The sequence below is a fragment of the Leopardus geoffroyi genome, chromosome B3 (genome assembly GCF_018350155.1).
Source record: "Leopardus geoffroyi isolate Oge1 chromosome B3, O.geoffroyi_Oge1_pat1.0, whole genome shotgun sequence".
NCBI lineage: Eukaryota > Metazoa > Chordata > Mammalia > Carnivora > Felidae > Leopardus > Leopardus geoffroyi.
In genome coordinates this window covers 31385890-31413519 of record NC_059337.1, presented here as the reverse complement: position 1 = coordinate 31413519, position 27630 = coordinate 31385890, and the positions used below count along the sequence as shown (strand labels likewise).

Sequence of the window (27630 nt, the reverse complement as noted above, 5' to 3'; positions counted from 1 at the left end):
TAGGGGCTCAGCCAGAGCCCAAGGTCACTACTGCCGAGGCCAGGATCAGGCTGGGACTTGTGAAAGGCATTTTTCTTTTTCTTTTGGCAGTTGGTAGGAGCAATTTTGGATGGGTAATTCTGTTTTGTTTTGTTTTGTTTTTTGTTTTTATAAACGACAAGATCATGACCAGGGCCAAAACCAAGAGCCAGCTGCTTAACCAACCTAGCCACCCAGGTGTCCCAAAGTGTTTATTTATTTATTTTGGGAAAGAGAGCACGCATAAGCTGGGAAAGGGGCAGAGAAAGAGGGAGTGAAAGGATCCCAAGCAGACTCTACACTGTCAGCTTAGAGTCCGATGCTCGAACTCAGCATTCTTAGGGCTCGAACTCCGGAACTGTGAAATCATGACCTAAGCCCAAATCAGATGCTTAACTGACTGAGACACTCAGGCGCCCCTGAAAGGGCACTTCTGTTCTAAATTGACAAGTAAACAGTGGGTGTTGCATGTTCAGAGCTGCTGGCTAGGTTATCGGAGGTGGTGGTGAGAAGATGAACTGTGTGTAGGCCAAGGGGGTACTCAGCATCCAGTACTTACAGCTGCCAGCAGAGCAACCTAGCGGTGGAAAATTAGCTCTTGCAAGTTTTAGTCACTGCAGGCGTGGGTGCCCCCAAGTGGTCTATTGGAGGCACTGATTGTAGAAGGGAAGCACTGAGGAGTGGCTGTTGACTAGGGCTTGTTACACAGCCAGAGGTTGGGGGCTGGGAATCATCCTTGTTTCTTAGATGCAAGCTGCTCCCAGGATCCCCATCTTTTTAAGCTAACAATACTTTACTGAGTTATAATTTACATACAATAGAGTACACAGATGTTAAGTTTTCAGTGTAATAATTTTTGACAATTTTATATAACTTGTATCTACCACCCAAAACAAGATCAGGAATATTTCCATCATCCTAGAAAGTTTTCTTCTGTCACTTTCTAGTCAGTCTATCTCCCAATCAGCAACCACTATTCTATTTGTATCACATTAATTTTCCCGTTGTTAAACTTCAGATAAGTGGAATCATAGAGTGCGGTTTTTTTGAGGGGGGGCACTTATTTTGCTTCGTATAATGTATTTTAGATTCATCCATATTGTTTGCACGTATCAGTTACTTATTCATTTTTATCCTTGAGTCATATTACGTTGTATGAATATACAATAATTTGTTTATCCATTCTCTTATTGATGGCTATTTCCAGTTTTTAGCTATTATGAATAAAGTTGCAATAAATTTCCAAGTCTTTTGTGAACCTATGTTTTTATTTCTCTTGGGTTTATACTTTGCTAGGTCAAACCATAACTCAACTGCCAGACTATTTTCCAAATTGGCTACACTATTTTACAATCCTACCCACAGTGTATGAGGGTTCTGATTTCTCCACATCTCCATTAATACTTATTATCTGTCTTTTTGATTATAACCATTCCAGTGGATATGAAATGGTGTTCATTGTGGTTTTGGTTTGCATTTCTCTGATGACTAATGATGGTGAGCATGTTTTCATGTGCTTATTGACCATGTGTATATCTTCTTTGGAGATCTTTCTTTCTTTCTTTCTTTCTTTCTTTCTTCCTTTCTTTCATGTTTATTTCTTTTTCAAAAGTTTTTTTTTTTTTAATTTTTTTTTTCAACGTTTATTTATTTTCGGGACAGAGAGAGAGCATGAACGGGGGAGGGGCAGAGAGAGAGGGAGACACAGAATCGGAAACAGGCTCCAGGCTCTGAGCCATCGCCCAGCGCCCGACGCGGGGCTCGAACTCACGGACCGCGAGATCGTGACCTGGCTGAAGTCGGACGCTTAACCGACTGCGCCACCCAGGCGCCCCTCTTTTTCAAAAGTTTTTAATGCTTATTTACTTTTCAGAGAAATACAGAGACAGAGACAGAGTATGAATGGGCGAGGGGTAGAGAGAGGGAGACACAGAATCCAAAGCAGGCTCCAGGCTCTGAGCTGACAGCACAGAGCCCAATGCAGGGCTCAAACTCACTAACTGTGAGATCATGACCTGAGCCTAACCTACTCAGACACCCAGGTGCCCCTAAAATGTTTATTTCTTTATTTTGAGAGAGAGAGAAAGAGAGTTTGAGTAGGGAGGAGGCAGAGAGGGAGAGAGAGAGAGAGAGTGGATCCCAATCCCTGACTCGGGGTTCAATCCCACAAACTATGAGATCGTGATCTGAGCTGAAATCACAAGTTGGACACTTAACTGGCTGAGCCATTCAGGTGCCCCTGTGAATCCTTCATATATTCTACATGCAAGTCTTCTATCAGATATGTGATTTGTCAGTATTTTTTCCTATTCTGTGGGTTGCCTCGGGGAGTTTCTAGTCTGGTTGGGGAGAGAAGACAAACACAAGGAGCAGGGTGGTAAGGAGGAGGTGTGGAGGGGAGAGGCACTGTATGGGGAGACCTAAGGTGAATTCTCTGAGTTTCAGGGTTGCCCACCTTTGTAGTAAGTGAGCTTGATGAGCTACTCGGACATTGCCATGGTTCTGGAGGCAAGAATATGTATCATTGTAAATGCAGTGCTGTGCGATTAGAAACATATGCTAAGTGTAGGGATTTGGCATCTCACAAGACCAGGAGCATGGAGTGGGATGAGGGGAGCAGGGAGTTCTTTCTTAACTAAGGAGACTCCATATTGCAAACTTCCACAGGACTAATGGCCTACCTTGGAGGAAGCACGATGTGGCTTGAGAGCCAGGCGGACTTGGGTTTACATCTTGGTTGTAGTAGATGCTACTACATAGTGCTGTCTTCATACTTCCTTAACCATCTGATGGCTTCTTACTGAAGGTCCCTGGAATTTTCTGCATGAGGGCTTTCTTTGCTCAGAAGGCACACAGGAAAATCTAGAAATGCCAGAAGCCCTCAACCTTTAGCTCAAACAAACCTCATTTGTCTGGTAGGACAACTGTGTTGTACTCTGCACTGTGTCCCAGAGGTCCCCAGTAGGATGGACCCCTGCCCCCCATTGCCCATAGTGGTAACCTGATCATTATTGCACTTTGCTTTTATTATTGTTGTTGTTGTTATTATTATTATTATTATTATTATTATTATTATTCATTTCTTTGTTTCAACTTCTTCCACTCCTCTACTAGTGCTTCCCAGGATCAGCTCTCAAATAGACTATTTGTACTCACATCCTTATCACGGTGTCCGCTTCTGGAGAAACTCAACCTTAGGTATTTTTAAACCAGGTATTTTTAAAATACCGGTTCTTTCGTTTCTTAGATACATCCATTTTGTTTCCTTGGGCATATCACTTTACCTTTCTGAACCTCACTTTCCTCATATACAGATTGGGGATAATAGCACAACTTTATGGAATAGTCATGAGGCTTAGCATCTCATTTGGACATATGAAATGCTATTTATTTAGTAAAATGCATTTATTTAGTAAATTCTAGAGAAGTCCTCTTGTATTTTCAGTTGTTTACTGGCCTGTAACGTATATATTATCCTATATTATCCCAGAGACCCTTTGTTGGACATGCCTCAGCAGCCATAGATGGGCAAGAAAAGACAAGCGGCCTGGAGCTGACCCTATGAGAGATTGGATTATTGCTCCCAGTTACTTTCTCCCTCCCTGCAATAGAATTAGACATCCTCACTGTTTTTCATGCCTTGCATCCTCTAGAGAGAGCATGTCTTTCTGTCTATCATGCATTAGCCATATGACAAGGTTTGGTGAGTGGCATGTGGCATTCACCACATTTGAGAAGAAGCTTTATATATATTATTGCATGGTTTGGCCCAGGCTTTCTCATTCCTGCCCTCAACCATCAGAAAGACATATTCCCAGTGTACACAGTATAAACAAACACTGTAACAGGCACTGTCCGTGTGTTACATGTGTCTACAGGTGTTAATTCATTTCATCATCACAGGAAACCTAAGATACAGGTCCTATTATCACCTGATAATATCACTGAACTAAGTTTCAGTAAGAATGAGTACCTTGATCAAACTAACACAGCTGGGAAAAGCCAGGTAGTCTGCTTTCTACGTCCATATTCTGAACCACTGCACTATGCTGTTTCTCATAGTAGGTGATCAACAAACAATTGTTGAATAAAAGTTTGTTTAAATGATTGTCAGTAATACTGACAGCATTATTCCCTTCCATTTACCCACATTCTAAAGGTGCAATCTATTGGGACAAAGATGCGCTTATGACTTTAGACATGGATACTTTTCTTTCCTTAGTTGTTGGAGAAATTAAATGCCCTTCTGATTCTCCTGACTGGGAAAAAGTCATCTGTGGTCATCAGATGGGAACCCAAACATTTCTCCTGTAGGACCCACATGAACCACAAATATCTCCTGTAAATTCCATATGCGTCCCAGACATGTACTCTGTGAGCTCCAATGTGGGCCTCAGACCTCTCTCCTAAAGGCTCATGGGAATCCCTATATCTTCCCTGAGGCTCACGTGGACTCCCAGAATCTCTCTTGTAGGAGGTTTGACAACCTCCTCAGGTTTCCATTCATCATCTTATTGGGTCCTCCCCACAGCTCTGTAAGTCAGTTAAAGCTTGCATTAAGCAGGGACAGAGAGCAGTGACCGTGTGAGTGAACCAGGCACAGGACTAACAGCAGAACCCAGGGTCCTGCCCTGTAGCACATGACTTTTTCCTCCTTATTGGCCTGGTGGCTAGATTATGGTTCCTGCTCAACCCTGCATAGCCCCTGAGTCTCCCTCCCTTCTCTTCCCTCTCCCTCACTATTTCTTGTGTGCTTTTCTTCACTCCTACCCCCTTTCCATCCCAGCTGTGGGAGTGAGGCCCCACTCCCAGCAGGCTAGAGCCAGACAATGGGCCCTTATTCTGGGCAAAGAATCCCCGCAGTGTCTCCCACCCACTGAGGCCCCCTTCCAGGCCTAGGATAGTGTTAGTGGAGGGCACTGTGGAGGGCAGGAGCCATTTTCTGGCAGGACAGAGGGTGGCTCTGGCAGTAGAGATCCCACAGGAGGTTTACAATGTAAACACCATTTACAATAAAAGCTTATCTTTCACTCCCAGCCCCACCCCGTCTCTCCAAGTGGGTCTCTCAACTGTCACTAGTTCTGGGTTGTTAAATATTAACCCTGGTCTCTACTCTCTTTAGGTGTTCATCTCTGCCTATCACAGTCTCTTTGATTCTTTATTCTGTGTCTCTCTTTCTAAAGTTCTGTCTTTCTATTCCCTTGTGTAGCTTGCCTGTCCCTATTTCTTTCTCATTTCTTTCTCACTTCGTGTTCTCTCTTTCTCCTCTCTATCTTTCCATGTCTCTGTCTCTCCGTGTTTCTATGTCTTTATGCTCGTGACTCTCCTCGTCTATGTCCATCTTTCCATGGATCTATGTGTTCATTCTCCTTATGTCTTGTCTCTGTCTCTTCATGTCTCATCTAAGATTTTCCATCCTCTGTCTTCTCTCTGTCACTTTGGGCCTGCGGATCTGAAGGACCTTCATCAGTTATCCTGCTCGCAAAGCTCTTTCTCTCTCCTCTTTTCTGGTACGTCCCAGCAGCCCCTGGGGTCAGCATGGGAGGTTATTCTTCCCAATTTACAGACTTGTAAGCTGAGGCTCTGGCTGCTGGTACCAGGCTCCCATCTTTGGTTCTTTTTCTCTACGTTCTAGTTCTCCATGTATTCTTGTTCTCTTTGTACCCACCAACCACCTGATCGGCCGTGCCTGGGAACTTAGCACCTCGGACAGTTCCTGTAAGGTGCGGGGGTGGCCAGGCCTTCCTTCTCGCGAGCGCGGGAGGAGCGGCCCTAGAGGTGCCGCGGCAGTCTCGCGAGAGCGGCTGCTGCTTCGGGCGAGGGTGGCGCGGGCGCGTGAGGAGCCGGCAGGAGGAGCGCGCGCGCGCGCTCCCCGCCCCCAGCCCCGGAGCGGCTCGCGGCAGGCTCCGCGCCGCATCGCTGGGTGAAGCGCAGAGCAGGGCGACGGCCTTTCGGCAGCCGAACGGCAGCGGCGGGTGAGTCCTGGGCCTGAAGGCCAGGAGAAGGGATTTCCAGGGAAGCTGGGCGCAGGGCGAGATGCGGTCACCCACTATCCAGCTTTGTACCCCCTACGCTTCACCTTTGCATGCAGGGGCAGGCAGGCCGAGCTGCTAGAGAGGTGGGGAGTCGAGGTGACCTTCCCTGATTGGGGCAGGGGAAGAGCGCCCCAGGTGCTTCCAGGTCCCTCTAACCCCCACCATCCCCATTCCCAGCTCCCGCAGAGGGAACCTGGGTCTTGGGTGACGTCAGACCCCTGGATTCTGGAGCCTGGGCCTTGGGCCCTCCTTTCCCCCAGCCCCACCTGGTGTTCCCTGGAAACCGGCCTCTTCCCCCTGTCGGGGGGTGGGGGAGATGTTGCACATGGCCGAGGATGGGGGCGACTGGAGACGGGGTGACAGTGGCCTCCTTTGGGTCCTTTCTCACAAGAGGTCCCTGCAGATGGACCCAGGCTGTGTCCCCTGTCCCTCTCCCGACCTTTAGTCGGCGGGTCCGAGCCGCCTAAGGGTTATGGGGGATGGGTACACTGGCTTGATTGAGCCTGGGCTCCACCAGGGTTTTGGGGTAGTGAGTTGGGGACGCAGGACGTAGCTCATTCCAATATTGGCAGGAGTTGGCTATGAGGGTGGGGGTGAGGCGTTTGGGAACCCATCCCAGCCCCTACCTCAGGGAGCTCCTGCTCTGGGGGTTGGGGAAACCAAGTAGAGATTTCTACTGAGAATTCATCACAATCTCTGGCGGTTCAAACCGGTAATGCCCCAGCTCCGGGATGGGGAAATCAGCTAGGGCCTGGCAGACTTTCCCAGGGACATAAGGAGAAAGGGAGGCGAGAGCCAGTGAATAGACTTCTGGGGGGAGGGGAGATTTGGATGGGGGAGAGTGAAGAAAGAGCATTCCCTGGGAGTGGTATGGGCAAAGCGGTGGGAACTAAGCACAGCTGTTGGGGAGGCCCCCCTGGGACCCCAGCCATGTGAAGGTGCCCACGGGGTGGTGGAAGTCTGGAGAATTTTGCAGCCTGTGCCCTACCTGTTCTACCTGCACAGGGGCAGGGCTCTGAAAGAGAAATGGTTCTTGTAGGAGCATGACTGACAGATTTTGTTTGGGGCTATACAAATCTTGTTAGTTTAAATTTAACCTGGGCTCACTTGGTGAGCCTGAAGGCAAGGTCCCTAGAGCTGAGAAAGGATGTCTCTGGTAATAGGTCACAGAAAGAGTTTTTGGTGTAGCAAACCTGTGGAGAGTTAGTGGGATCCTGGGAGGAGAGCTCTGGATAGGGGCCTTGGGCTCTGTAGCTGTTTCTTTCACTTTTTCCCTGGCTAATTGACTACCTCTGAACAAGTTGGTTCCCCTCTTGGGTAGCTCTTTGCCAGCACTTTTCTCTGGGGAAGAAGTAACAGGACTAAGTACTGTCCTCCCTTGAGGAAGGGACTTGTTCTAGTTTAGAGTGTCCCTCCCAGTTCTTCTAACTTTTCCTTTCCTGCTCCCTCCCCCCACCTCTTCCCCCTCCCCACAGCATTTCCTCTACTGACTCCACTTTGTTCCCTGCTGGCAGCCTGGAATCTCTGAAAGTTTCCAGGAGGAAGTGTGGTAGAGCAGGGTTGACAGAGGTTGTAGGCTTAGCCTGACTGGGGGGAGGGCAGCAGGCACTCCACTCTCACCCCTTGGGAGGGTACTCAAATCTTAAGCAAGAACAGGGATTGACTGTGCTCTGTGCCCTGCCCTGTGCTGCATCCTTGTGCTGTGCTGTGCTGCATCCCTCCTGGAATACTCATCCATGAGGGAGTGAGGAAGAGATTGGATGAGAATGAGTGAGCACTTGCTGCCCAATAACAGATTCAGAATTTAAGCAGTGGGATGTGCAGCAGGGATGTCTGGAAAGTCTTCCCAGAAGAAGTGGGATGTGAAAAAATAGTAGGACTTAGAGGAGGTGACAGGTTATGGGGCACTGGAGGCCAAGGAGGTGGCTGGACATGATCTTCTGCGTGAAACTAGGTTGTGTCAGAGGCAGGTCAGCCTATGGTGGAGAGGCAGAGGTGATGGTTTGGGAAGTTTGTAGCTGATTGACACGAGGCCTTGAATGTCAGGCTCGGGATCAGCACGGGTACTGAAGAGTAATCACACGACAGTGATAGCAATGCCAGATGAGTGCTGTTTTCTGAGGATGATTCATAGTTCTGGGACTTCAGGGCTGGGGATGTGGGGTCTGGGGTGGGATAAGGGGACCAGAGGTAGAGCAAGAGGGGGGAACTTCCATCTTAGCAGATAGGCTCTGGACAGGCGGGAAGAAAATGACCATTACTAAGCCAAGGATGAGAGACTCATGCTAGATAGGAGGGAAGGCTGGTAAGCAGGAAGCCCTCGAACTAGCCCCAGGTCTCTAGCCTGATCTGAGGCCAGGCTTGACTCCCTTCTCTCTGCCATGGACCTCACTCTCTCCACTTCAAGATTTTCTGTCCTCCCAGCTTCGTAGTAAGAAATGGAATAAATGACAGTCTGGGTTCTTTGGAACAAAATTCAGGTAGTGTTTGCTATCTTATAAATAACTAAGGAGGTGCTTCCTTAGACCTACATTTTTAGGAGGTATGTAGCACCCCTCTAGCTCTCTATCCAATATTATGAAAACCTCAGTTGAACAACAGATTGTTCCTTCTCCCATTTTGCAGTCTAAGAATTTTGGTTTGCAGAGACCAGTGACTGCAGGCTTTCTCTCTCTCTCTCTCTCTCTCTCTCTCACACACACACACACACACACACACACACACACACAGAGGCTAGCCCTGAAATAAGGTAGCTTAGAGCCCTCCATTACTGTGACCCTAACCTTCCACAGCCCTCCCAATCCTAAATTCTCTGGATTAACAAAGGAAACAGTCTTGCTCTGTCCTCTGGCTTCTCCTGCACTGAGTCATCCAGAGTCTGCTACACTGATTTCTCTGTAACCATGGGCACACCTTTGGGTGACAGCCTGGAGCAGGGTTAGAGTCTCCTCCTTTGAGTCTCCCACAATCTGAGTTATTACCTGCCCCCTATGCACACACACCTCTCTTCTTTGTTTTCGTGGAGGACTTTAGTGCTGGACCACCGTCATTCACTCCATTGCCTCCTTCTACTACCCTTTCTACCAGCCACATTTGAGTCTGGTCATGATTGGCATGTGACTACCTCTGAAATCTTAAGCTTCAGTCTTCTTGAAGCACAGTTTAACTTCTATTTTATCTGCTTTGTGACCTCAAGGAGACCTCCAGTTTTCTGACATCTCCATTTTCTCTGTCCCACACCTTCCATGTCCTTCCAAGACCCCATGGCCCACTGGCCCGTGCTCTCAACAGCCATACAACTTTACTAATATGTCCCACTCTAACAGCAGACCCCTCAAATCTGGATTCTACACTCAGAATGTGGAAGTTTCTGGGGGCTGTCACATACCAGAGCAGTCTGGTTCTACTTCAGAGCATGGTCTACAGCCTCAGCTGTCCCTCCGTTACTTGTAGAAACCCTTCCCCTTTTCCCATCAGCTCCCCATTCCATTTCATGGGAGGAGTTTTCCAAACTGGACTGCTCTCCTAAAACTCTACTCACAGAGAGGGTGGTTGGTTAGGTATGTGGGAGGTGAAGCCGCAACCATGTTTCCCCATTTCTTGAATTGGATTTCTCAAATCCTAGGGGAAGGAGGGCTCCTAGTCTAATGCTCCTACTCTGCACTATGGATGCTGGCCCTTTCTGTCTTCTGAGGTCCCACTGGCCATCAGCTATTTTCCCTTCTCTTGTATCTTCAGCCTCTCCACTGTTTTCCATAACGCCTTCCTCCCGCTTCTAAATATATATGCTCAAGTATTCTATCTGGATAAACCTTTCTAACCCTATGTCCGCCTCCAGCTGTTGCTGTTGTAAACCTGTTGCTTTGTCCTCTACAAAAGTGATATGAGACCATTGTGGAAATTTTAGAAAATAAAGATAAAAAGAAAGAAAACCAACAACTTTAATTTCACTACCCAGAGATGATGGCTGTTCGTTCTTTGCTTTATGGTGTTTCAATGTTGTCACTGATATTCTGTGTGTGTGTGTGTGTGTGTGTGTGTGTGTGTGTATGTATTTAAAATTTCAGCCAAGGGTGCCTGGGTGGCTCAGTTGGTTAAGTGTCTGACTTCGGCTCAGGTCATGATCTCACAGTTCGTGAGTTCAAGCCCTGTGTCGGGCTCTCTGCTGACCACTCAGAGCCTGGAGCCTGCTTTGGATTCTGTGTCTCCCTCTCTCTCTGCCCCTCCCAGCACTCACTCACTCTCTCTCTCTCTCTCTCTCAAAAATAAATAAAAAACATATATATATATTTTTTTTAAATTTCAGCTAAAAGTTTGGAAAAACTAGTCTGCTAGACTTGTTCCTTTCTCTTCCTCCTGTTTTCATTTCTTGGCAGCTGGCCTCTACCCCACCCACCACTTCCTGAAACTGTGGCCTCTGAATTGCCAAATCAGCCCCTGTCACACCTGCTTCATGGCCGTGATAGCGTCAACCCAGTTGATCAGTCATTAAAAATACTGAGATAACCTGTATTCATTGATATGAAACATTTTCAAGAGATATTGTTGAGTGGAAAAAAACAGGGTATAAAACAGCATGTATCAAATGATCTCGTTTTGGTCATGTATGCTAATATATACATTAAAAACAAAACCCTAAAGGTCAAACTGTTAAAGGGGTGGCCTCTGAGAAGGTGGGTTTAGAAGAACTTTTATTTTCAACTTTATGCACTTTGTTTTTTTAAGATTAAAAACATTTCTTTTAGAGAGAGAGAGAGAGAGAAAGAGAGAGAGAGTGAGAGAGCACGAGCAGGGGAGAGGGGTAGAGGGAAAGAGAGAATCTTGAGCAGGCTCCATGCTCAGTGCGGAGCCCAGCATGGGGCTCAATCCCACATCATGACCTGAGCCAGAGTCAAGAGCCAGATGCTCAACTGATTGAGCCGCCCTGGCACCATGTGCGCTTTGTTTTTTATAACTTGCAAATATTTTTATACATAGCTAAAAAGCAACATATTTTCATTTTATAAAAAAAAAAAACAAAACGGTGAGGCTATACAAATATATTTTTACTTTTTATTTAAATTACAATTAGTTAACAATGAGGCTTTCTCTCTCTCTCTCTCTCTGTCTCTAGTTCTCTGACACTAAGATTTTGTTTTTAAGTAATCACTGCACCCAACATGGGGCTGGAACTGACAACCGTGAGATCAAGAGTTGCATGCTCTGCTGACTGAGCCAGCCAGGTGACCCCCCACCCCTATTTTTCTTTCTTTCTTTCTTTCTTTCTTTCTTTCTTTCTTTCTTTCTTTCTTTCAGTGAGTTTTATGCCCAATGTGGGGCTTGAACTCACAACCCTGAGATCAGGAGTCACATGCTGTACTGACTGAGCCAGACAGGTGCCCCATCAGGCTATATACATATATTTTACTATATATTTTTTAAGTTAATTTATTTTTGAGAGAGAGAGAGCTCCAGTGAGTGAGAGGCAGAGACACAGGGAGAGAGAGAGAATTCCATGTAGGCTCCACACTGTCCACGTAGAGCCTGAAGTGGGACCTGAGCTCACCTGAAGCAGGGCTCAAACTCATGAGCCATGAGATTGCAACCTGAGCCGAATTTGGACACTCAACTGACTGAACCTATTTATTTATTTTTGGGAGAGAGAGAGAGAGAGAGAACATGAGTGGGGGAGGGCAGAGAGAGAGAGGGGGACAGAGGATCTGAAGTGGACTCAGTGCTGAGAGCCCCCAGTGTGGGATTCAAATTCACGAATCATGACCTGAGATCATGAGCTGAGCCAAAGTTGGACACTTAACCGACTGAACCACCAAGGTGCCCCAAGGCTATGTATTTTAAAAGAAGAGGAATGTAATATTTCAGTGGCTCACAAGGCTCTTGAGGATAAAGCCCAAATTCTGCCGGTGGCCTTCAAGGCCAGGATGACCTGGCCCCTCCTACCTTTCAGCACTATTTTTGCCTTTCCTTCCCTCCCTTCACTTTGAGCTTCATTCTTGCTCTACCCTTTCAATCCCTTGAATATGCATGCTGTTGCTCTCCTGACCTTCACCTGCTTTCCTATCCTCTCCTGGCCGACTCCTATTCATCCTTCAGGATTCAGCTCTGATATTGCTTCTTCTTTGAAGCTCTCTGTGGCTCCTCCAGGACAGACCAGGGAGGTGCTCCTCTGTTCCCACAGCTTTTTGTACCTGTTCTTTCAGGGCATCTCTCAGGCTGTGTTGTAATTGTCCATTGACTTAACTGGGTTCTACTTACCTCTTCCTTCTCAACCCCATCCTGTCTCCTATACAATAATCAAAATTGAGGCAGATACAAGGAGGGGACTCTTACTGTCCTCTCCAGGGTCTCAAGCCTGTACGTGCTTGCATCATGTTCTCCTTCCCATCTGCTAGCTTTGGGGCTTGTCCCACCTCCTTGACCCCGTGCTTCTCCCCTTTTTAGGGGCTTGTTTTTCCGGTTAACCTCTGACTGTTGTAAATGCAACCTTTCCCTTGATCTTTCACATCCCTAGCTTATTTCCATCTTGAACAATCATCAGCTGCAGCCCTCTCTGGATCCCATATCTCACCTATCTCTATTCTCTTCCTAGGCAGGCTTCTTCAAAGAGCTGTCTGTGTCTACTCTCAGTTTGCTAGTTTGTTCAGCTATTTGTAATTTGGCTTCTACTGCCCACCCCACACATCTCCATGGCCATCAAAACAATTCTTGCAGGGTCACAGATGACTTGATGTTTTTGAGTGTTATATGCACCTCAGTGTTCAGCTCTTTTCATGCCAGACTTCGCAGTGGCATCTGTCATATTTGTCTACTGTCTACTCTTGGCTTTGGAGACCCCATGCTCTCCTGGTTTTCCTCCTGCCTCAGTGGCTGCTCCTTCTCATTCTTTGCCAGCTCATCCTCTTCTGCCTTTTTTTGTTTTTTCCATTTATATTTTTGAACAGATAATACATTTACGTGATTTTTAATTCAGAAAGATGTCCCGGGGTCACTTGGGTGGCTCAGTGGGTTAAGCGTCTGACTCTTGATTTTGGCTCGGATCGTGATCACACAGTTTGTGAGTTCGAGCCCCATGTCGGGCTCTGTGCTGACGGCCTGGAGCCTGCTTTGGGATTCTTTCTCCCTGCCCTCCCCTGCTTGCACTCGCACACTCTCTCTCTCTCTCTCAAAATAAATAAATAAAACTTAAAAAAAACTATTTCCATAATAATACTAAGATGTAATGATACCGAAACATGTATAAAAAAACTTGTTTTTCCTGAGCTCTTACTTTCCCACATTGCGTATTCTCTCTCCAAACTCTTAACAGTGAGAACCTAGGTTCCAACGACATCAACCCCGGACATCATATGTCCTCTCTTAGGGTACACGTGACAAGGTTTCAGCATTGCTACACTATACCAACAGTAACAGTAAAGTTGCTTATACTTCAGGTTTCTTTCCAGTTATTTTTGTCCTTGAGATGTATCCTTTTAAGAGAACACAGAGTGCTCTGATAAAGTTACTTGGCTAGTTCTTTTTTCTATGTGGTTGTTATCAATTTCCTGTACAGTTAGCTTCATTTGATTTTATTTCACTTTTAGAATTGCTTTTCTTTCTGGTGTACATTTTTGAATATGTAAGATATTATATGTACAAAGTATGTATAAATTTTTGCCCAAGGAAGTCTCACTACTCATCCTAGCTCTTCTATCACATTTTTTTGGTGGCCATTTTTTTTTTTTTTTTTTTTTTTTTTAGTGTCTGGTTTACTTTTCCTGTGCTTCTTTTGCAAAAATAAGCAAATTTGTATGTATATTCTTTCTCCTTCCCCCCCTTTTTGCACAAAAGATAGCATAGTATTTATACTTGTTTGTATTTTGCTTTTTTCACTTAACAGTATATCCTGGAAGTCATTCCACAGCAATTAATAGAGATCATCTCCATTCTTTTTACATCTATGTAGTACTCCATTGAATGATATACCATAGTTTATTCAAACAGTTGCATTTAGGTTACTTCCAACATTTTGCTATTGCAAAATAGTGTCACATTGAATGACATATGTATTTATTGTTTCTTATTTGTGGGTAAATAACCAGAGTAGGATTATTGGGTAAAAAGGAAAAAAAACATTTTTATTCTCCTCTCGCCTGCTTTTTTTTTTTCTACTATGAAAGGTAGCATATTGTTTTGACTATGTCTATATCTTTTGTTGTCTTGTCTAGACTGTTTTATGTCTGTCATTTTTTCAATGACTAGTAATCATGAAGATCTTCATGTTTTGTTTTGTTTTTTTAAATAGGTGTGGAGCCCAGTGTGGAGCTTAAACTCACTAGCTTGACATCAAGACCTGAGCTGAGATCAAGAGTTGGATACTTAACTGACTGAGCCACCCAGACACCCCTACATCACTATTTTTTTTTTTTTTAATAGCTGCAGAGAGGGGTTGCCTGGGTGGCTCAGTCTGCTGAGCATCTGACTTCAGCTAACATCATGATCTCGGTTTGTGAGTTCGAGCCCTGCATCGGGCTCTCTGCAGTCAGCGCAGAGCCCGCTTCAGATCCTCTCTCTCCCTCTCTTTCTGTCCTTCCCCCACTCACGCTCTCTCTCTCTCAAAAATAAATAAACATTAGGGGCATGTGGGTGGCTCAGTCGGTTAGGTGTCTGACTTCGGCTCAGGTCATGATCTCGTGGCTCCTGAGTTCAAGCCCTGCGTTGGGCTCTGTGCTAACAGCTCAGAGCCTGGAGCCTGAGCTCCCCCACCCCCGCCCCGCCCCGCCTCTGCTCCTCCCCAGCTCGTACTCTATCTCTCTCTCTCTCTTCCCAAAATAAATGAACATTAAAAAAAAAATAGCTGCAGAGGACTGCAGAACAGTCCATTGTATGACTGTACCATTTATTTAATCAGTCCTCTATTGATGTGTAGATTGTTTCCAATCTTTTGGTGTTACAAACAATGCTACAATGAATGCATCTGTATAAGGGTGTCATTTCTTGTGGCCCTCTATCATGCCTATCTTTTTCCCTTTTATAGTAGGTGTTGTTGGGTTTCTATATAGGTATTTGATTTAATATCACAAAGGGGCCATTAAAGATTATAACTGCCCGGGGCGCCTGGGTGGCTCAGTCGGTTAGGTGTCTGACTTCGGCTCAGGTCATGATCTCGTGGCTCCTGAGTTCAAGCCCTGCGTTGGGCTCTGTGCTAACAGCTCAGAGCCTGGAGCCTGAGCTCCCCCACCCCCGCCCCGCCCCGCCTCTGCTCCTCCCCAGCTCGTACTCTATCTCTCTCTCTCTCTCTTCCCAAAATAAATGAACATTAAAAAAAAAATAAAAAAAAAAATAGCTGCAGAGGACTGCAGAACAGTCCATTGTATGACTGTACCATTTATTTAATCAGTCCTCTATTGATGTGTAGATTGTTTCCAATCTTTTGGTGTTACAAACAATGCTACAATGAATGCATCTGTATAAGGGTGTCATTTCCTTTTTTTTTTTTTTTTTTTAATTTTTTTTCAACGTTTATTTATTTTTGGGACAGAGAGAGACAGAGCATGAACGGGGGAGGGGCAGAGAGAGAGAGGGAGACACAGAACCGGAAACAGGCTCCAGGCTCTGAGCCATCAGCCCAGAGCCCGACGCGGGGCTCGAACTCACGGACCGCGAGATCGTGACCTGGCTGAAGTCGGACGCTTAACCGACTGCGCCACCCAGGCGCCCCAAGGGTGTCATTTCTTGTGGCCCTCTATCATGCCTATCTTTTTCCCTTTTATAGTAGGTGTTGTTAGGTTTCTATATAGGTATTTGATTTAATATCACAAAGGGGCCATTAAAGATTATAACTGCCCGGGGCGCCTGGGTGGCTCAGTCGGTTGAGCTTCTGACTTTAGCTCAGGTCATGAACTTACAGTTCATGAGTTTGAGCCCTGCATCAGCCTCTGTTGACAGCCTGGAGTCTGCTTCAGATTCTGTGTCTCCCTCTCTCTGCCCCTACCCCACTCGCACTCTGTCTCTTTCTTAAAAAAAAAAAAAAAAAAAGTATTAAATAAAAGATTATGGGGCGCCTAGGTGCACAGTTGGTTAAGCGTCTGACTTCAGCTCAGGTCATGATCTCACCACTGGTGAGTTGGAGCCCCGCATTGGGCTTTGTGCTGACAGCTGAGAGCCTGGAGCCTGCTTAGGATTCTGTGTCTCCCTCTCTCTCTGCCTCCACTCCCCGCCCCCCCCCCCCCCCCCCCGCCCATGCTCTTTCTCTGTCTCTCAAAAATAATAAATAAAAACATTTAAGAAAATAAAAAAGATTATAACTGCCCAAACCTTTAGTTGGATCCAGAGGAATTTGACTGGAACTCTACGAGGGTTTTGTTTTTTGTTTTTGTTCTTGTTTTTTATGCAAACTTTTAATTTCCTAACACACAGGAAAGTGCACAAATTGTAATCTCATGCTTGATGAATTTGCACAAAGTCAACACTATGTAACCGGCTCCCAGACCCAGTAGCAGACCATTACCAATACTTCAGCTTATGCTCCCTGCTCCCTCAATGGTAACACTATCTTGACTTTATTTATTTATTTATTTTTTGTTTCCCTGCCTCTTGACTTTTAACACCATAGATTCGTTTTGCCTATATATATATATATATATATATATATATATATATATATATATAATTGTTTATTTATATATTTTGAGAGAGAGAGAGAGTGCATGAGAGCAGGAGAATGAGAGCAGGGGAAGGGCAGAGAGAGAGGGCAGGGGGAGAAAGAATCCCAAGCAGGCTCCGTGCTGCCAGCACAGAGCCCTACATGGGGCTTGATCCCATGAACCATGAGATCATGACCTGAGCTGAAATTAAGAGTCCAACACTCAACCAACTGAGACACCCAGCCTCCCCTTGTTTTGCCTATTTTTAAGCTTTATAGAACTCTTTTAAGTGTTGCATCACCTTGGTGCTTGGTCATAGACCATTTTCTGATTTTGAATATTCCCAATGCCCACAAGACAGCCCTGGACTTAGCATGTCTGTAAGGCAGCAGCTTCTTGTATTTCTTGGGACCCTGTGCCTGTTCTTTTGGTTTCTACCTATGATGGAGATCTCAGTTAATAGCCCACCATCATGCAATCAGTGGTTTAAGCTGGCAGGAAGTCTTCTTGATGGTGTCACTCCCCCCACTCCCCAGAGCCACCTCTGAGCCCCTTCAAACTTGCCTCCTAAGGGCCTCAAGAATCATTCCCTGCTTCCTTCACCTCCCCTCCAGTCTCACTCCTGCTGCTTCCCATTTGTACTCTTTGCTTTGGCCAAGGTCGCCCTCTTTCCCATAAAAGTGTGAGACTTCTTCCTGCATCAGAGTCTGTGCTTGCCTTCTGCTGTGCCTGGAAGGCTGCCTTGCTCTGGACAAATCCTCTGTATTCTTCAGGTCTTTGCTCACTGCTTACATTGAATTTCCCTGACTTCCCACACTGGGTTAGATCACCTTGCTCTATACTGTGCATATTTTCATGGTGGCCACCCTTCCCTTTTAGCATAGGTACTCCACAGGTTATTGACTGTTTCATGCAGAGGGCAGGAACCACATTGTGCTGTCTCCCGGTGCCTAACATATTACAAATCCCCAGTAAGTGAACAACTGACGGAAGGCAAAGGCAGGAGAGTGGGGAGGCCAGCCTGTGACTGATGCCAGGTCTGCCATGTTTAGGGTCAAGGAATAGAATTTTCTCTTTCAGAGGTCTCTAGTCTCCTCAGGCCTTCTCTGTCATTTGCCTTCCCTCATGGAATCCCCTCCCAGGTTTGTTTCTGAAGATAGACTTTATGCCTTCAAACAAAGGGCAGGAGTGCTTGGAAGGAGGGCTGGTGGCTCAGTGTGGGAGCAGCCTCCATTGGGTTCATCCCACTGTGGGGGTTACAGCCCAGGTCTTTCCTAAGGAGCTTCTAGCCCTACCAGGGCTGAGAGAGGGACTGGGTTGGGCCAGGCCTGATCTTCATCCTTCTCTGGCTTTTCTTTCCTTCCAGGTCAAGACAAAGAGGCGTGGGCAGGCCTCTGGGCCAGCTGGTGCCACCCGTGCCATCATGGCAGGTAAGGACAGGGTCATGTGGATAGGATATGCAGGTGAGCACAGAGTGGGTGGCCCCCTTCCTAGTTTCCTTATCCCTTTTAGTTTTTGGAGGTCAAGTTGTTTCTGTCCTCCCCAGGCTTTCCCTGGTCTCCCCCCGAGGCTATCTATTTGAGACCCTCAACATGACATTGTCGACCTCTCTGTCAGATCTCTGACCCTGGGGACCAGAGATTGAGCACCCTGATGCCTTGGTCCTGCTGGCCATCTGAGTGATAAGCAGCAAGGGTGGCTCAGTCCCTGTCCCCTCTGTCACTATTGCTCTTTAATACTCTTGAGACCCTTTCCTTCTGATTTCTGAGTTGTTTGGTTTCCAAAGGCTCAAACACAGTGCCAGAGCTAGAAGGACCTTTAGAGACTATCTAGCTCAAGCCCTATCCGACTGGATAAACGGAGGTCCTGGGAGGGGTGGTAACTTGCTCCTGAACATGAATATTGGAGTGGACACGGGAACTCCTGTCTCCAGGCTTACCCATCCTGCTTCATCTGCCTGGAACTGGCTCCCCCACCATGGAGGCAGCTGTGCCCCTGATGGACAGTATTTATTGTTTCTCTTCTGAGAGACAGCAACACTGCCTCAGGGCCTTTGGTTATTTTGGGAACCTTGTAGCAGACTTGAGGAAGCAGGGATGGCTGTGTGGGGATAGCAAAGTAGCCTGTGACCACAGGGGCCGGGGGACAGCTGAAACCAGGGCAAGAGTGATCACACTGGGTCATCGGGGAGGGGGACGTTCAAGGTGATGCTATGTGATGTGCTTCACCCACAGAGAAAGTGAACAACTTCCCACCATTGCCCAAATTCATCCCCTTGAAGCCATGTTTCTACCAAGACTTTGAGGCAGACATTCCTCCCCAGCATCTCAGCATGACCAAGCGCCTCTACTACCTCTGGATGTGTGAGTGCTGTAGGATGGGGGTGGGCCACGGGGGCGGGGTGGGGGAGGGAGGACGGCTGGTGCGTGCCAGACATCAAGGTGGGGTGCCTGCAGGCTTGGCTGTTCACCCTTGCAGCATCTGCATGGGCCACCTCCCAGCAGGTTCTGCTCATGGGTTGACTACCCATCTAGGCCCTAGTGTCCCTCATCCTCCCTGCCCCCCATCTAGGCCTCTCCTCCCTTCTCTCCCTACACTTCCCATTCACAGAGCATCTAGGTGAGGGGCTCTGTCTGTAGCATCATTTCTCTTTTTGCTCTCCCTTCCCCTTCCCACTGGAGTGGTTCTCCAGGTGGCTGCCAGGACCTCAGGATTCTGGATTCGGAGAGGAATCCTTGTCTCAAAGCCACATTTGTCTTGCTTTCTTTGGAAAACTGCTCAGAGAAAAAAGCACTGACTAGAAGTTGGGAGATACAAGATCAAATGGGGCTGGTTGCCCTATTTCCTAAGCCACAGGTTCCTCACTTATAGGAAGAGGGTGTTGGCTCAGTGATCACTGTGGTTCCAAGGAGTTCTGTGTTGTGCGGTCTGTACTTCTCTAAGAATCTAGAGTTCTGATGTTCTACAATGTCGAGATCCAGAGTTTTTTTTTTTTTTTTTAATTTTTTTTTTTCAACGTTTATTTTATTTTTGGGACAGAGAGAGACAGAGCATGAACGGGGGAGGGGCAGAGAGAGAGGGAGACACAGAATCGGAAACAGGCTCCAGGCTCTGAGCCATCAGCCCAGAGCCCGACGCGGGGCTCGAACTCACGGACCGCGAGATCGTGACCTGGCTGAAGTCGGACGCTTAACCGACTGCGCCACCCAGGCGCCCCGAGATCCAGAGTTTAAAGACTCCAGTTGCTGGTGGGCTGTGGCAGGTTGGTGGGAAAGTGTCATCTTAGGGGGATGGGACTTTGCTCTGCCCAGGCTGGTCAAAGGTACCTCTTAGGCAGGTACACGCAGGGCAGGCTGGTTTTCCTGTGCTGGATACTGGCCTCAAGGTACCTTAGACCTGCAGTGTGACCACAGCAGGGTGTGTCAGGTGTGATGTTGCCTTGAGTCAGGCCTGCACTTAGCTGCTGACTTGGGGAGGTGATTGCTTGTGCCAGGAAGGTGGTAAAGAACGCTGTCTTTGCAGCAGGTCCTTCATGGAGTGATAGAAAGAGTGTGGGGACAGACAGACTCAGTTTCAAGCCCTGGCTTAGCCTTTGGGCAGAGAAGGAATCTTTCCCTGTGTAACATGAGAGGAGGAAGAGATGGGGCAGGTATGAGAAGGTCTGTAGATGTTGGGAAGAGAATGAGGAGGTTGCCTCTGATGGCTTCTATTTCTTCCCATCAAATGTGATGTAGAAGTGAGGATGGGAGTTTTGAGGAAAGTGGGATTAGAATGATAGCATTTGTGGGCAGAGGGTGAGGACACTATCCAAAGACACATGACCCTGAAGACTTCTGGGCCATGCTCAGGGTCTGTTTGGGGTTGGCCGCTGTGAATTCATAGTCCTACCGGGCTTCTCCGTAGGCTCCTTCTTTTCTAGCAGCATTCAGCTCAGATGCAGGTGGGCATTGTGTTCATCAAGGGTGACTGTGATCAGAAGACCAGGCAGGGGAGGGAATTAGAAAAAGTGTGATGAATTATGGAATCCAAGCTTGACAGAGAGAGAAGTGGAGATAGAAAAAAGCTGATGGTTGGAGAGAGAGTAGCCAAGTCAATGGATGTCTGTTCCAAAGAGGTAGTGGAATAATTGCAACAGAGGCACTAGATCCAGGGAGCTGGAGAGAGATGGGATCTGGGAAGAGAGATATAAACCAATATAAAAACAAGTTAATATCTGTTCTATGTAAAGAGCAAATAAAATCAGTAAGAACACCAAAGTTGTGGGGAATTGGGGGGCAATACACAGAGATGGAGGAAATACAACTGAAGTGGACAGGAAGAAATGCTCCAGGGTGTTAGGAGGGGCCCTGAGATGGGTTTTCGTGCCCAGGTGACAGCATTGTCAGAGCAGACTTGGGGAGCGCCCCACCTGACCCTGAGCTCTGGGAACTCTGCCCCTGAGAAAATCCAGGGGCTGGATTTAAGGGCTATAAATATCTTCCTAAGTCCTCACCAGGCACCTGCCAGATGCTATGCTCCCAAGGAAATGTATATAACCCTTGAGATGCTTAAGGGTTCTATTCAGAAACCAAGACCAGATGTCTCGTGTTTGAGGCCACGAGTGAGCCCGCCTGCTTTTGTTTATTCAGCAGATCCTTGTGGAGTCTTGAAGGGACTCAACTTAACGTTTGAGGAAGGGAGCACCGAGGTCAGAAGCCCTGTGTGTGAGGTTTCTGCTGGCTGTGACTCAGTGATGCTGTGATTCTGAGTTCATCTAGAGTATATGGACACAGAGGAGAGGGAGCCTGGATTCTGCTCTTGCAGAGCTTCTAGTGTGGTTGATGGGCTGGGATTTGTACCTGGGAAACCATGCATGAGAGCAGCCCAGGTCTGAAAGAGGTCAGAGGGATGGGACATGAATAAAGTTGGAGTAGTAAAGGAAGGCTTCTTGGAGGAAGTGGCATAATAGTTATCTAAGAAATGAATTAGATAGAGATTGAGATCCCAGCCACTGCTGCATGCCCTATTTTTTTTTTTTTTTTTAATTTTTAATGTTTATTTATTTGAGAGAGAGAGAGAGAGAGCATGAGCAGGGGAGGGGCAGAGAGAGAGGGAGACAGAATCCAACGCAGGCTCCAGGCTCTGAGCTGTCAGCACAGAGCCCAATGCGGGGCTCGAACCCACAAACTGTGAGATCATGACCTGAGCTGAAATCGGAGGCTTAACCGACTGAGCCACCCAGGCGCCCCAATGCATGCCCCATTTTAAGAGCAGGGTAGATGGTACAATGGCTTGAAGAGATGTTTCCATGAGGCCTTTTACTTTCCACTTTTTGGACCCCTTGCAAAAGAAGATGTAAGGGTTTCCTGTGCCTTGGGCTTGGTGATTGCTGTGAATATGGGAGGGCCAGCAGCTGAAGCCATTCTTATAAGAAGAGCATTTCTACCACCTGGAGGCTTTGGGGGCCCTTTAATGGGGCTTGTTGGGCTGAGGCTCTGGGTTCCTGCTCTGGAGACTCTTTGTTCTCCGGATTTCTCAGATCTCTAGGAGTGGGTGTGGGGAGGGGAATGGAATTGGTCTAAGCTTCCAGTTTTCTTTCTTACAGTCTGTACTCCCTCTGTGTGTGTATGCATGTGTGTCTCGTGTATCTGTGTGTATTCACTGATGTGCGTTGTGGGTGTGAATCTCTGTAAATGTGGTTTTCATGCATGTTTGTGTGTATCTACCTCTCTGTGTATATGCTGTTTCCATGTGTTTGATTGTGGGTCTGTTGAGTTATGTGTGTGTGTGTCCATGTCTGGGTGCTCACATATGTCTGCATGGGCCTGGGTGTCTGTGTGTGTGTCTGGTGTTTGTCTCTGTGCGTGCATGTACTCCTGGGTCTGCAGTGAACAGCGTCACGCTGGCCGTGAACCTGGTGGGCTGTCTCGCGTGGCTGATCGGAGGCGGGGGAGCCACCAACTTTGGCCTGGCCTTTCTCTGGCTCATCCTCTTCACACCCTGCTCCTACGTCTGCTGGTTTCGGCCCATTTACAAGGCCTTCAAGTAAGTTGTTGGTGCTGACCCCAGCTCCTAGCCCTGTCTCTTTGCCCATCTACCCTGTCTCTTCCCTACATATTTTCTCACTTTTTTTTTTTGACCACCCCCTAGAATCACTTTCACTTCTGCACCCTCAGCTCAGACTGCCAGGTAGGACTTGGGCTTCCTGAGAGCTCAGTGCTGGGAGTCAAGAGTCTTAGTTCCTTCCTTTCCCACCCCTCACTTTCTCACTTCCTTGGGTGGGCACCACATAGATATCAGGCCTATTTTAGTTTTGCCTTCCCCAGGCAGCTGTATGTTAAGTTTTGCCAACGGGACCACCTGTCTTGGTGGAGCTGCCCGTCTTTGTGCCTGTGGGGCTAGCTGATTTGGTACCAGGTAGACTATCTGCCATGTGCTAATGGAACCAGTCATCCAGGTACTACTGACACTATGTGCTAATGATGTCATCCAACTCATTGGATGCTAAATGTGCTAAAGGGAACACCCATTCATGTACAAGTGGGGCTAACTCTCTTGGTGCCAATGGGTGTCTACCTTGTGTAAAACAGACTTTCTGTCTTGGTGCTAATGGGACTATTCATCTATGTACCAACAAGGCTATCTGTCTTGGTGCCAGTGGAGTATCAATCTCAGTGCTAATGAGGCCTCAGATGTCTTTGCCAATCAGAGCATCCAACTGTATACCAATTAGGCTACTATTTGGTGCCAGTAGGGTTCCATTCTTGTACCAACGAGACTTTCTGTCTTTGAGCTTATAGGAATGTCCATCCATGTGCCAGTGGAGCTAGATATCTTGGTGCCAGTAAGGCTGTCCATCCCCTTGACAATGGGGTTACTTATTCCTACCATAATCAACCCATCTATTTCTATGCCAATAAGGCCAACCATCCATGTACTGTGAGGGTCCATTTATGAGGAGATCTCTCCCTGTGTAATGTTGCACGCACAAGATTAACACACGGAAACTTGCAAAGATCCTTGTAAACACTGTCCCATTTTTGCCTCTCAATGAAGGCCTTTGGGTCTCTTCTGTCCGTTGCATACTCATTTAAACTTGGAAGGGCTTGGGGGTCCTGAAGGCAGGGAAGCCCTGGCCCTCTTCCCAGGTGATGGGAGTCATCTCCTTTGGTGCAGGACTGATAGCTCCTTCAGCTTCATGGCATTCTTCTTTACCTTCATGGCCCAGCTGGTCATCAGCATCATCCAGGCTGTGGGCATCCCAGGCTGGGGAGTCTGGTAAGAGACCGGGGTGTCTGGGATTGACCCAGGGCTGGTATGGGTGGCACTTCGGGTGTGTCCATTGTTTACCTCTCTGTGTTAGCTGCCTAGCCTGTGAGAGGATTCAGGGTAGTATAGTTGTCATAGTGACATACCCATAGCATCAGAGGGGAAGGAGAACCTCGCAGTGGCTTTTGGGGGTGCTAAGCTGTGTCAGGCATCATGGGAGAACCCAAGGGAAAGAAGCCTTATGCCTGAGGAGCTTGTGTCCTGAGCCGTGGGGAAGGATTCTTCTGAACCACTGACACAGGCCCTTTGGGTGGTCTCTTTGCATCCAATGATATGGCCCCTCCTTGTGACATTGAGATGGCTCCTGGCTGTGGTGGGGTGGCTCCTGGCTACCCGTCACCATGCCGGCAGCCCCACAGCTGGCCTCTTCCTACAGCGGCTGGATCGCCACCATCTCCTTCTTCGGAACAAACGTTGGCTCAGCAGTGGTGATGCTCATTCCCACCATCATGTTCACGGTTGTGGCTGTGTTTTCCTTCATCGCTCTCAGCATGGTATGTGGTCACCTCAAGGTTGAGAGGGTGGCTTTGGGAAGGGGCTGCGAGCTGTAACGACCCTCCTCCAAGTTACAGGAGGACCCAGAGGTCTTCCAAGGGACTCACTCTAGAACGGCTTGGTGGACTTTGCTCCTAGTACACAGGGCAGGTGTGGGAGGGAGGATTGGTTTTTACAGGGACTTGTCTCTGGTTTCCAGGTCTTTCCTGGAAGGTCTGCCCCTTCCCTTTGATTAACCCTTCCTTGTGCTCCTCCTCCTACAGGTTCATAAATTCTACCGGGGCAGTGGGGGGAGTTTCAGCAAAGCTCAGGAGGAGTGGACCACGGGGGCATGGAAGAACCCACACGTGCAGCAGGCGGCCCAGAATGCAGCCATGGGGGCGGCCCAGGGTGCCATGAATCAGCCGCAGACTCAGTATTCCGCCACCCCCAACTACACATACTCCAATGAGATGTGAGCCAGCCACGCCTACCAGGAGGGCAGGGCTGGGGGGTCAGTGGGATGGGGACTCAAGCCACATCGTCAGTTGTGGTGACCAAGCAGGGTTCCCCCCCTCCCTTTGCTCCTCCCCCACTTTGTACAAAGAATCAGAGTTATATATATATATACATATATATATATGTATATGTCTCCCCCCTTTCCCCACCCCTCTGGATTTTGCTGTCAGAACTCTGAGAGCTGTGGGCTGCACGTGGAGCTGTCCCGTGCAGTGGTAGCTATGTCCATGTCCCCTTGTGAAATAGTACACAGTGGAGGTCTCTGTTGTTGTGGTGCTAGATGTATGTTTAGAACTCAACCAGCCCCCACCCTCCACCAGGGATCTGACCTTGGCCCAGGGATCCCTTATGGGCCAGGGAGGCATAGCAGAAAGCCTGGCCCCTCCCCAGGGTCATGAGCTGAAACTGTCTCCACTTTTGGTCTTACTGGGAAGCAACAGTATTTAGCGCTCATGGGGGTGGTAGGTAGGAGGGTGGGGATAGGCCAGGGATCTTCCTTTGCTCCTTCTGATCTGGTCTCCTCCACCTCCCACTTCTCCTCTCCTCTTTTCCTGGTGTCAGATTCCCTGTGGCTTCTTTTCTTGCCCAGGGTCTCTGTCTTTCCCATGTGGCTTTTCTTTGTCTTCCCCAAGGCTGAGTGTGCCAGTTGTGTCTGCTCCTGAGACTGAGCCCATTCCCAGATCAAGGAAGTAGACAGGAGCTGAGCTTTAGTGGTGACGTGGGAGGGCACGCAGCTGGAGATGCAGAGCCCACCTGGGAACCTGACTCCCAGGGAGTGGAACTGCAGGGTCATCTCCTTGATTCTCAGAGTGTGGCCTACAGGGGAAGGCTCCTCTCTTCTCTGTCCTGCTTCTTCTCCTTCTCTTTCCAGAGTCCCCTTGAGCCCCTCTGCCTATGTCACTCTCCTCGTCCCATGCTAGGTGGCATCTGCTACCCATGAAGGCAGATTCCACTGTCTTCTCTGAAGAGCTGGGTGGTGTCCAGGTGATTTGGGGGTATAAAGGTGCAGCTGGAGCAGAGGGTATGCAAATAATAATTGGTCTTTGGGGGAGATCTGGCTGGCCCAAGCCCATTGGGCAGGTGCCAGGTGTCTCTGAAAGACCATTGGATTTCTGGGAGGTATAGCTGTTGTTTGGGTCTGGTAGAGGGGCAGGCTCAGAGGGCTGAGCCTGGACGGAAGATTGGAGGAGAAGGCAGGCAGGGCCCAGTGAGAGGAGAGGGTGTCTCTTCCCACCCCAGCTTGCTTTTGGTCACAGAGCACTTCTGGGCTCTTGAAGTCAGGGCCCAGGAAGAAGCACATGCTCAGTCCTATCCACAAGCACAATGAATGGCTGGAATGGGATTTCAGGGTAGACCGGGTGGGAGGGAAAGCCCTCTGGCTTTTTTTTTTTTTTTTTTTTTTCAAATCGAGATTACTTGCTCCTTTCTGCCTACTAGACTTGGTTTTTGGCCCCTCCTCACCCTGTCAGAACTCCTTTTCCCTTGCAGGGTGGTGATTTAAGTCTTGTGGGGCTGTTCTGTTCTAAGCATCGTGAAAATGTTGCTGGTGGAGGCCCTGGCTCTTTCTGAGGCCTGGAGGGGAGTGGATTCTCAGCAAAGGAGCAGCCACCTGTTTTCCATCCTCCCTTGTGCCTGGGCTGTTTAGCCTGAAAACCCAAACCCAGCTTGGTCACTCTGGGCTGGAACCCAGCACTTGGGCTTCCAGGTACCATCTGAGCTTTGAGCTCCAGGTACTTCATTTTCTGTAAGGGGAGCCAAGGGCTCTGGAAAGTTCTCTTCCTAATGGTCCTTTAGGCTTGGGCCAGAGTATGATTGGCTCTCTGCTCTACCATTTGCTCTCTGGAAGGCAGAGCCTTCTAGTCACAAGCCTCTAGTACCTAAAAAGAGACCCTAGGTCTAGGTTTTCTTCACTTTTCCTCTCCCCTACCCTAGACCTCTGGTTCCCTTTCTCTTGGTCTCTGGTAGCTCCAGGAGGGCTGTGGTGGTTCCCATTCCTGTTGGATGCCACCTGTGGTCGATTTGTTGTCCTACCTGCCCCTCTTCTTTCCTGGCTCAGACCTATATGGCCATGCCCTGGCTCTGCTCTTGGGAAGGCCTGCTACCTGGTTGTGGCCCAGCTTGTCCAGGCCCTGGGATGCTGCGTCTCCAGGCAACTATGCACTTTCCTAGGGTGGGAACCGGTATGAGAAGTGGGGGCTGGGCACGAATTTATCTCTGCTGGATGGTCTGTCTTGGAGGAGTGCTGGAGGAAGGCCCAGGTCAGTTCTGGGAATCCTCAGGTCTGGCCAGCCAGTGACCTGCTTTTGCATTTTGCTGGTGCCCGTTGCTCCTCCTTGTTTCTGGGGGACACAGACCATTGTCCAACTGGCAGTTGACCTGCCTGAGCTAATGTCTGTCTGTGGTAACTGAGTGAACCATAATAAAGGGGAACATTTGGCCCTGTGTGTCCTGCTGCGTCATGTGTCTTCATGTGGGCCTGTGTGGAGCCTCACTGTGGGCTGTGGGACATGGAGGTAGGGTGGGTCAAGTGGGTCTGTGGCCTGTCATTCCCAGGGCCCAAAAGTCACACATCTGTTTGTGGTTCTTTCTCTGAGGCAGCCTTGAGTAGGCCTTGAAATTACCACAGAGGCCTCCTGCCTGTTAGAAGGAGGAGTTCT

General features: G+C 48.1%; 1 protein-coding gene across 1 annotated transcript; it reads left to right on the top strand.

Moving 5' to 3' along the window:
- Nucleotides 1-5836: 5836 nt before the first annotated feature.
- On the top strand, nucleotides 5837-27417 carry SCAMP5 (secretory carrier membrane protein 5). Its single transcript, XM_045449043.1, has 7 exons — nucleotides 5837-5993; nucleotides 18039-18102; nucleotides 18907-19035; nucleotides 22540-22696; nucleotides 23828-23929; nucleotides 24357-24474; nucleotides 24739-27417. The coding sequence occupies exons 2-7, from the start codon at nucleotides 18096-18098 to the stop codon at nucleotides 24931-24933; spliced, it is 708 nt and encodes a 235-aa protein (XP_045304999.1). The 5' UTR covers nucleotides 5837-5993; nucleotides 18039-18095; the 3' UTR covers nucleotides 24934-27417.
- Nucleotides 27418-27630: the final 213 nt, after the last annotated feature.